We start from the raw sequence: 10,652 nt of genomic DNA on the forward strand, positions 1-10,652 counted from the left end.
CCTTTGAAATGCACGAGCGCTTTCTGATGTAAAGAGTCACGAGCGCCGCTCTGGCTCCCGAAAAAAACCAACCAACACCGTCATCATCATCATCCTCGCAGCCTTCATCAGGTCACCTCAAACATCATCATCATGAACTTATCGTCAACATCGCTCAGATTTTCATAATGCCTTTATGCATTTACAGGCAAATTAAAAAGAATATAATAAATAAAAAATTATATATATATTTGGCCCATTTGTGGGCACTGGGGGTGTTACTTCACAAACTGTGTTTAAAAATAAATCATCTGATTCTGAAAACGTAATTAAAAATTTTCATCACTGCGATGTTCTACATAAAAAGTCCATAGTTATAATAAAAATTCGTCTCGACTTTATCTTGAGGTTATTTGGGAAAAAAGGCAGGGTTCTCCCCCACTCGATACTCCCATCGTCCCCTGGCATCTTCATCCTCTCCATCATACAAAAGGTCAACTTTTGACCTTTTATGTAAAATGTTGTATCTCGCGCTGTTCGTTATAATCTAGAGGTCGAAGGTCTCCGCACCTGTGCGCGTGTCGTAAATCAGCTCAGGTGGGTGTCCCGGGCGTGACGTCAGCGCTGGGCAAACAAACGCGCGCCCGCGAGCGCTCCGGTAAGGTGAAGTTCAGTTAAAGTAAAACTTTCAGCTCGCGAGGAAAATGTCCGTGAGCTTCCTGCTGGACGCGGCCATGTACGGCAACCCCGCGAGACACCTGAACCTCGGCCAGCCGCACCTGAACGTGTACCCTCCCGCGCCGTACCCGGACTACAGCGGGTACCCCGCGGCCCCGGCGCTCGGGGGCGACCTGCACCACACCGGCGGCGCCTGGAGTCCCGGCTTCGGCCCCGGATCGCGCGACGACTGGCCGCCTCTCTATGGCCACGGGACGGGCCACCCGCTCCAGATGAACGGCGCGGAGGTCAGCGGCATCCCTCCGGTGGAGCAGGGGCTGCTGAGCGGCACTCCGAGCGCGCCGGTGGAGAGAGAGGAGCCGCCGGACTGGATGCGACGCTCCGCGCCTCCCGCGAACCCGGGTGAGACATCTGCTCCTCTCCTAACCCACAGCACACTCGTCACACCACAAGTACCATAGTAATGCCATGTTATTTGGACGCGCTCCACTGAGCGTTTCTGTGCCATGCAACTTGATGCTTTTATCAAATATACCCTAGTACTAAAGTAATTAGTAATACCATGCTTTTTTAAAGGCATATGAATCTGTGCTTTTATGAAATACACTACAGAAGTAGTTTTCTGGACAATATCATTGGTAATACCATGTTCTTTAGACATGGATTATTATGACACAATTGACACTATTTTGGTAATTTAATGTTTTTTTTGGACAGTACCATTTTTTAGACATGCATCATGGTAACGCAATATAATTTAATAGTTTTATAAAATAAACAATTGGTAATACCGTGTTATTAAAACACAGGGCATGGCAATGCCATGTAATTTGATGCTTTTATTAAATATAAAGTTTTTTGGACAGTTTTTTATTGTTGTTGTTGGCAATACTATGTTTCTCAGACAATACCATTCATAATAAAATGTCTTTTTAGGCATACATCATGTTAATATATTTTTTATAAAACACATATTACAGAAGTGCAGTTTTCTGGACAATATAATTGGTCATAACATTTTTATTTGGACACGCATCATGGTAATAGCATGCAATTTAATGCTTTTATTAAATATGCCATAGTAGTACAGCTTTTGGACAATACTACCATGTTTTTAGACATACTACGTAATTTGATGCTTTTATGAAATATACTATAGTGCAGTTTTTGGACAACATCATTGTTTCTTACACAATAACTGAGATGAAACCATGTTTTTTTGGACTTGCATCTTGATTTTTCTGCATATATTCCATGCGATTTCATGGAAATAGCGAACAGCAGTGTATTGTTCTTGTGCACAGTGCTATTGTTAAAGACGTGCCATGTGGTTATATGTATTATTGATGAATACAGTGTTACAATCTATACTAGCAATTGGCATTTGAACATGCAAAACCATTGGATTACCACCTAAATGGCTGTAGTGTATCAATATGGAAATCGTACAGTACCATGGTATATATCGCCTGGTAGAGCTCAACGAACCTTTTCAAGAGAGGTGTAAGCTCTGCTTGAAAGACGAGCGCTGAACCCGTTTCTGCTTTTCTGTGAGCTACAGTCACAGATCTGCTTATGGATCAGTCGTTAGAGCCAGAGAAATTAAATACCAGAAGAATTCATTTGCTCGATCTTCGATGATCTCCACCATCTGGAGATCTGAAGGAGCGTGCAGCTCAACAGCCAATAATAGATGTTTGCGGCCTTATCGGAAGTGCGTTATGGCTAATAGTTTACAGAGTGATAAACTAATCTCTTGAGGGAATATTTGTGTAAATATGTCACACACGGTCAGTTATAAAGCTCAGACGGGCCTTTTGGGAAAAGTGGAGATTACGTTCAAAAGCTTGACTTAGTTTCAGGTAAATCTGCCGCTCGATGTTTTCGATGCTCTGGATTTTTCACGCAATTGAGCAATTTGATCGCATTCAGACCGAGCAGATGCGTATTCTTCAGAAACAGCTGGTCGTATTTTACTTAAACGGTGCAAAATGCGGAACTGGTTCGGTCTTCATCTGTCAAAGGAGTGTTGTCTAACGCAGTTGGTCAAGATGCAAATGCGCTCATCGTGTTTGACTGTTCAAACGCTCTGATATCATCACATGAGCGGGCGAACGTGGATCATGTGACTAAAACAAATATAGATGAGAATGTTCAGGAAATGCTGCTGAAAATATGAAACGCTGGTCATTTTACTGTGAAACACACACACACACACACACACACACACACACGAGTTCCTGGATCACCTCTAACTTATCTGAATGGCCTACTTATCTCTATGGTAACATATCTATTGTTTTTATATAGTTAATTTGTGACGATAACAGACTAACCCAGATCCAAAGCTTATCCTGAAAAAGACGTTTACGGGCCTTATTTACATGATTAGCCTCATTGTATAAATAAAGAGTCATTTTCACTCTTTAAATGCAATCCGCTGCCGCCTCCTACTGGAAAACAGTGACATACAAGCGGCGTTTGAGATGAATATGACTTTATTTTTAAGCAATTCTTTAATAATGATAACAATAGCAGAGACATTTAAAGAAGACAATAAAAATGGTCACATTTACTTCAGCTCTCTTTCTCTGCATTGCTTCCAAATTGTCGTAGTGAGCTGCATGCTGTCTAAACAGTCAGCTGTCTACTAAGGGAGCTTTAGAACAAAATTATGCAATGCTCTAATAAGTATAAAATGCATAACAGAGACAAAAATGTATTTTTTTAATTTAAATACACTTTTATTAATGCATTAATGATTATTATAAACACACACACACAAACACACACACACTTGGAATAGTTTATGACAGGATTATTATAGTATAATATTTGTTTTGTTTTTTCTTCAATGGTAGTGTAATAAATAAAAATAGAAGATGCAATGTGAAATTTGAAAATTAAGAGCTTTTTGAAAGTGAAATGTAGATCCCCATATCATGGTTATGCTTTAGAAATTATACAGAATATTTGTAAATTGAAATTTTCTAAATAAAGCAGAGTTACGTCATCATAACCAATATATGTAAAGATCAAGGTTAATATATGACGCACTGCAAAGGATATCTGGAAGGACCGTTTCCTCAGTGGAAGACCATTACAATTGAACCCTTAAAAACCTAGAACAAATGCTAAATGAATCAAATCAATTGAATAACTAAGCAATAAAATAAAACAAAATGTAAAAAAATATAAAAAACCGACCTTATTTTTATTTTATTTTCATTTAATTTGAAATACTAAAATAATAACAACACACACACACACACACACACACACATATATATATATATATACATACATATATACACAACAAAAAATAAAAATGTTATTTACTAAAACATTAATTAAAATTAAAATGTCAACGGAAAACAAATTTAAAATATTAAAGAAAACTGAAATGTATTTTATTTCAGTTAGATGTGAAGAAAGCATTTCTAAAACATTATAAAAAACCAAAACGGATGAATGTGAAAAATAATACACATAATGCCACAATAACATCCGTGATGCTGTGAAAAGTGGTCTAGTGGCCCACTATGGTTTTGACTGTGCTTGTGTTTATTACAGCCCATCATATGACCGTGATGATTTGTGTGTGCGTATAATGAGGTTAAACACTGTAAACCTCAGTTTACTGAGCGCACACATATCCAAGTTTCATTTTCTTCACCTTCTCAGAACCGGCCTGAAGAGATAAACCACAGTAAAAATTAGTTATCCATTTAAAAGCCATTTAAAAGCGAGCTGCTCGGCTAACTGCACTTTTGACGCCCACTTTACAAGAAGTTCTGTTAGTTCAAGAAGGCGGTTCTGCGATCGCTGTACAAATAATCGCTCTTCCCAGGACTTTTAGCACACATTATGCATTAGTAATGTCACAGACGTATGCGTTCGTTTGAGGAAAGAGATAAACGAGGGCGCCATCGCACAGAGACGCAGTGAGTCAGCCGTTTGTGACACCGGATGGAGCAGTGTGCGAAGGTGTTGCCTAATGTTAGCCTGCTCGATTATTAATCCTCGTGTCTAAACACAAGGCGTCTTGAGAGTCGAACCGAGTGAAAGATTTTGTGAAAAGCTAATAGTATCAGAGGCCGGCGAGTCTGAGGCAGCGCCGCACCCCGCTGTGTGCACTGTGGGAGGACCGGAGCGCACTGATAAGGGGACGAGAGTGTGTGTGCGTGTGTGTGTGTGTGTGTGTGTGTGTGTGTGTGTGTACTTTTACACACGTCAGCCAAAGCTGCTGAGCAAAAGGGAAGAAAAGTGTTGAGAAAGAGTTGCTTGAAGACCGCATTCTGGGTTTTTCAAAACTTTTGGTCTAGAGACAGTGTTTTTAGCATCACCGAGATGCTTCTTTTCACGTGTTTAAAGAAGTACGTTTAAATATTTCAGTTGTTTTTCCACTTTAATATCAGTGTAAAGCTTTAGCAACACTATTGTAGCTTTTGCCATGTTTAAATACTACAATGGTGTTTTTATTTTCGTATTTTCCATTTTTAAGTCAACTTAATAATTTAAGTTAATTTCATTGAGCAGTTTTGTCATCGCTATTAGTCACTATTTTTATAATTCTGTATAGTGCAGAATAACACAGACTTTTTATCTCACATTTGTAAGTTTCAGAAATATAAACAGTTTTTTCCTTTTCTTATTCCATTGTGGATACTTTTAGGACATTGATTTAGTTAAATGAAATACATATTATTTTACAAAAAAATATATGTATATTGCATAAAAACAGATATATATATATATAGATAGATAGATAGATAGATAGATAGATTTTTAATGTTATTTTATTTTAAATATTTTAAATATATAGTGTTTTTATGGTTTCCCTGTGTTTTTGTAATTTTATTAGTTTGTCATTTTATACTGAAATACGTTTGCATGATAATTTGGTTTATTTTAACAATATTAATAATAATAATAATCACGATAATCATCATAATGAAAATGTATTCTGAATTTAAGATTAACCAAACATGAACTGTGAGAATATGCAGCATTTCAAAGCACTTTTTTTCTATATTTTAACTTATTCAAGTATTAATAATCAAAGCGGGATGCTCAGACAGAGATCTGTGTGTTCAGTTGGGCGAACGGTTAAATAAACACAAGATGATGGGAGCATTCAGCGATGGTGAATCAGTGATGTCAGCGATGATGTAAAAGCCTGTCGCATTTCAGCAACACTTCCACTAATTTTAGAATTAAACATAATTCCAAAAATCTGAAATCTCTTTCTACTTTTTGGCCTCAACTGCTGTTCGCAGCATTTTATATATTCATTTCAAAACGGCACAGTTGCAATAAAAATAGGGATGTGAATCTGAACTAAATTTAGGGACCGTTACAATTATTTGCATTGTTTTTTTTGTTCACTTTTCTCCATATTCTCATACTTTTTTTGGCCGGATTATGGGAATTTAAAATGCACGTATTTGCGTATACTAAAAAAAAGCTTTTTTTAAACGAATGAGTGAATGTTATGTGTCTGTGACACAACATTAAAGACGTTTTGAAAGTAAAAAGATGGAAGTATTAGTGCAAAATAGGCACGAAACATATTTGGACACTTAATTCGCTCACTAAACGCCTGATATAGCTCAAAGGTCAGCGCAAAGAAAGGCTTGGAAAAGCTAAGAAAAGCTCCTTTCTAACGTCTTCTGAGTGTCTTTCCGCGGGGTTAAGATAACATGTGGTTAATGCAAGCATCTGATAAACAGAACATCTATAGGGGAACTAAAAGTGTGAGAGGGATATGAATGTGGTTTACCATCAGCTTCTGTAGAAGAATTTTCGTCTTAATATTACCCCGATCTAGATGGTGACAGATTTTAAAAACAGGAAATGAGATCAGATCTCATGCAATGCCTTTCCCTTCCAACAACGAATGCTTCAAAAACATCTATTTCTTATCTGTTTGTTCAAACTTTTTACCAAAAAAGCATTCATCACGTCTTTGATGGCTGGGTTGTCGATTTAGACGGGACTCGAAGACCAAGCTGGCAAAATCCAAAAACACAAATGTTTTGCAAAAGCTGAAAATATCAGGGAGGGCAGTTTATTGAAGATAATTGTATATTGAATATAATTTTTTTTACATTTAAATATTGCGTGCACGGTGTACTTTTTGTCTTTTTGGAGACATAATGGTGAAAAAAAACATCCAAAATACATATTTAAAGGTGCTGTATGTAGGATTTTTACTGTACTAAAACATTAAAAATACCATTGCAGATACGTAAGAAACATGCCAAGTTAAAAAAAATGCTATAGTTAGTTATTATCTTTGGAAAAAGTGCGTTCCGGCCCGAAATGTCTATCTTTTATTTTGTTCTGTGTAACAAAGTCAATTGTATTTCAGCGCCCCAGGTTGCCAGTTGGCGGAAAACTCAGCATATTTAATTTCATTCATCATCTGCTTGTTCCTGTTGGTGTCATCAATCTGGCAACCTGCGTGTGCATCAGATCTGAGGAGAGGGGGAGGCCGGGTGAAAAAACACTCTCCACTATTTTACATTTGACATGCAGTACCTGCATCAACCACTAGTTCAATTCCACATACAGCACTTTTAAGTGTTTATTTTATTTTTATATTTATTTTTGTTTTATGACAATACGGATCTTCACTGAGATTTTTCTCCACTTCAGCAGAACCTAAATACACCTTTTCTATACTCTGAAGGTTTTTGTTAAGGGGTTTGTTTATATATCATTCGTTCGGTCTGTACATTTTCAATTACAGTAAAAATAATTTGAAAGGCAGTTTTCTCAAAATAGATTTCTTTCCTCTCTTCAGCAGCACTTACAAACACCAAAATTAACACTTTTATTCCTGTCTATACTCTGAACATTTTTACTCAGGGTTTTGTTAGTTTTGTTAAAAAAACGATTTTATTATAGCACTTTATATATGTATTTGCTTAAGTAAATTTAACTCACAATACATATTTTATATCGTTTTTTTCTCCACTTAAAGCTTACTTCCTATCTATCCTATCTAAGGTTTTTAGGGATTTGATCATATATCTTTCGCTTGATTTTATTATTGCACTTCTAAGAATCTATTTACGCCTGTAGATTTCACATAGAATACATATCTTTTAAGTTTTTTTCTCCACTTTAACAGCATTTACAAAACCCAAACTTAAGAGTTTTATTCCTATCTATATTCTAAAGATTTTTACTGAGGGGTTTATCGATATATCATATATCATTTTGAAAGCTTTTAAGTTGTTTTGCCCTAAATACGCTAAATTCAGCAGCTGGAATCTGACACACAAATTGAAACCAAGCTCAGATTTTCAGAAGCTGAATAAATATCCCTGTTTTGATGGCAGGAGGAAAGACACGGACGAAGGACAAGTACAGAGTGGTGTACAGTGATGTCCAGCGCCTGGAGCTGGAGAAGGAGTTTCACTTCAGCCGCTACATCACCATCAGACGGAAGGCGGAGCTTGCTGTGGCCCTGAGCCTATCAGAACGCCAGGTGGGTCGAACCTGCGAGTTCATGTTGTGAGATTTGTCTAATTATAATTACATAGCTTCCTGTGAAAGGATGTGATGTCGCTGTACAGAATTACGTTCAGGTGTCAATGATGAGCAATATATTATAACCACAACACCTAAATTCTTGGGCTGCATCCTTTAGAAAGAGGAAGATTATAGTCAGTGCCTTATTCCCCTAAATTCCCATAACTCAGTTCTATAGAAACGGTAAGCTTAAACAGGCCGGGACATGCCAAGCTGATGGCTAAAATATACACCTAAAAAAACAAAAAACACTTTTGCGGCGCATTTCATGTTAATCACATTAATTTTTTTGTTTGCATAGTATACGTGCTAACAATAGTATATGTGCATGTTTGTTATGTGTAGATAAATACACACCCATGCATGTATATATTTCAACGAGCATAAGGGTAAATAAAATGTTTTAATCTACTCAGAGATGCAATAAACAATATAAATGTAGGCAGGCAGATAGGACAAAAATCACACGCACATAAAGACGAGATCGGAACAAACAGAGCTGAAACCACGAGACTTAAATACAACCAGGTAAATCACTAAATTAACTACACACAGCTGAAGACGATTAACTAAAGTGGGTCTACGGAACACATGGCACACGACAAAAACAATAACAGAGTCCAGAGAACGTGACAATATGAATATATAATATCACTTATATGAATATAAATATACATATAAATAATTGCAAACATTTTCAAAAGATATATGATAAATGTACACAGTACACAGAGATATAGTACTGAATAAAAGTTTTATTTTGGATGTGATTTTGTATATATATATATATATATATATATATATATATATATATATATATATATATATATATTACTGCTGTCAAATAATTATTACGATTAATCTCATGTATCTCAAGTAAAAGTTGTTGTGTATGCAATATATGTGTGTGTACTGTCTATATTTATTATTGTATAAATAAATATGAATGCATGTATTCAAGAAAAATATGCTCTGTTGAAATATTAAATATATTCATATATAATATCAAATATAAGAATGTAAATAAAAAAATTATATATATGTAAATAAATGTAAAATGTCTACTTTATGTGTGTGTATATTGAATATACACAATACACATAAAGAAATGTAAAGAAATGGATTATGATTTTATGTATATATATATATATATATATATATATATATATATATATATATATATATATATATGGTCCATTACTAAGTAATATATATATATTATTCCTTACATATTTATGTGTGCATATATACATACATTTGTAAGCAGTTGCATCAAAATATTGCAAAAATAGCTCAGAATGCAAAGATGACATCATTAAAATTCATTAACACAATGGTTTGGCTCATTAACACATATGTAAATGTTATGCAACCTCATCATTTGTTCAAATCGGGCAAATCATTTTGACTCTGTGGTTCACAGGTAAAGATCTGGTTTCAAAACAGACGAGCCAAAGAAAGGAAAATGAACAAGAAGCGCCTCCAGCAGTCTCAGCAGAGCTCCACGTCCACACCGGTCAGCGTAAACACGGCCATGGTCAGCAGCACCAATAACGGCTTGATGACAGACAATATATCGACCAGCATCAAAGAGGAATACTAAACACTCTTCCGAACAGAAGGATAAACAGTACATGTTTACACGGTTTCAGTGACGCCGAGTGGAGCGTTCATATTGCACTACACCAATGACATGCAAACACGTTTCATTGTGAATAACGCGCACAGTATTTCAATTTTTGTAAAAAATGATGATCTCGGAGTATGTTGAATAATGCTTGCTAAATTTCTATACTGCTTTTGATATGACCTCACTAACTACTGATGATGATTTGATGACTATATTTTTACCACTACCGCTTTGCTTTACTATGTACAATATTTTACACCTACTGGATGATGAAAAAATGACTTCCTTTTTTTAAATGGAGTCAGCTGGTGCCTCTGTGTAATCGTTCATTTGTAAAAAAGAGCATAATTTTAATAAAACGATAATATTCCAGGAGAATATAAAATTGCTGACGTTCAGAATCTAATGGTTTTTTTTTTTTTTTGCATTTTGAAGTTACAACAAAATTCCCTTCATTATTGTAATGACAATTATTACTTTTATTTTTTGTATTCTCAATGACAATTCTTACTATAGTAGGTAATTTTTTTAAATAAAATATTTTAAATGCATTTTTTGTTCAGCATAACTGTAATAATAATGGTGTATAAATACTTTACAATTTACTTTTTTATTTTTATATATATTTTAAAAATTTATTTCATGTCATATATATATATTTATATATATATATATATATATATATATATATATATATATATATTTTTTTTTATTATTATTTTTTTAATGCATTATTCATACAAGCATTATTCATACAAGTATTAATATAAATTACATTATAATGCTTAATATAAAGTAATTATGTCGAGAACTAAAATGCAGG

The 10,652-nt window shown here is 35.1% G+C and overlaps 1 protein-coding gene across 1 annotated transcript; it reads left to right on the plus strand.

The window, feature by feature from the left end:
- Window positions 1–594: 594 nt before the first annotated feature.
- cdx1a (caudal type homeobox 1a) lies at window positions 595–10,221 on the plus strand. Its single transcript, XM_043256520.1, has 3 exons — window positions 595–1,059; window positions 8,007–8,155; window positions 9,623–10,221. Exons 1-3 carry the CDS (start codon window positions 684–686, stop codon window positions 9,800–9,802), a joined length of 705 nt encoding a protein of 234 aa, XP_043112455.1. The 5' UTR covers window positions 595–683; the 3' UTR covers window positions 9,803–10,221.
- The last annotated feature ends 431 nt before the right edge of the window (window positions 10,222–10,652 follow it).

This window comes from Puntigrus tetrazona, chromosome 14, assembly GCF_018831695.1.
Source record: "Puntigrus tetrazona isolate hp1 chromosome 14, ASM1883169v1, whole genome shotgun sequence".
In the NCBI taxonomy this organism is placed as follows: domain Eukaryota; kingdom Metazoa; phylum Chordata; class Actinopteri; order Cypriniformes; family Cyprinidae; genus Puntigrus; species Puntigrus tetrazona.

Excerpts from the sequence above, each read along its gene's own strand:
- cdx1a (XM_043256520.1), top strand. The coding sequence starts at position 684 with ATGTCCGTGAGCTTCCTGCTGGACGCGGCCATGTACGGCAACCCCGCG. Across the intron at positions 1,060-8,006 it reads CGCGCCTCCCGCGAACCCGG|GAGGAAAGACACGGACGAAG; the intron begins GTGAGACATCTG and ends TTTTGATGGCAG. Across the intron at positions 8,156-9,622 it reads TGAGCCTATCAGAACGCCAG|GTAAAGATCTGGTTTCAAAA; the intron begins GTGGGTCGAACC and ends TGTGGTTCACAG.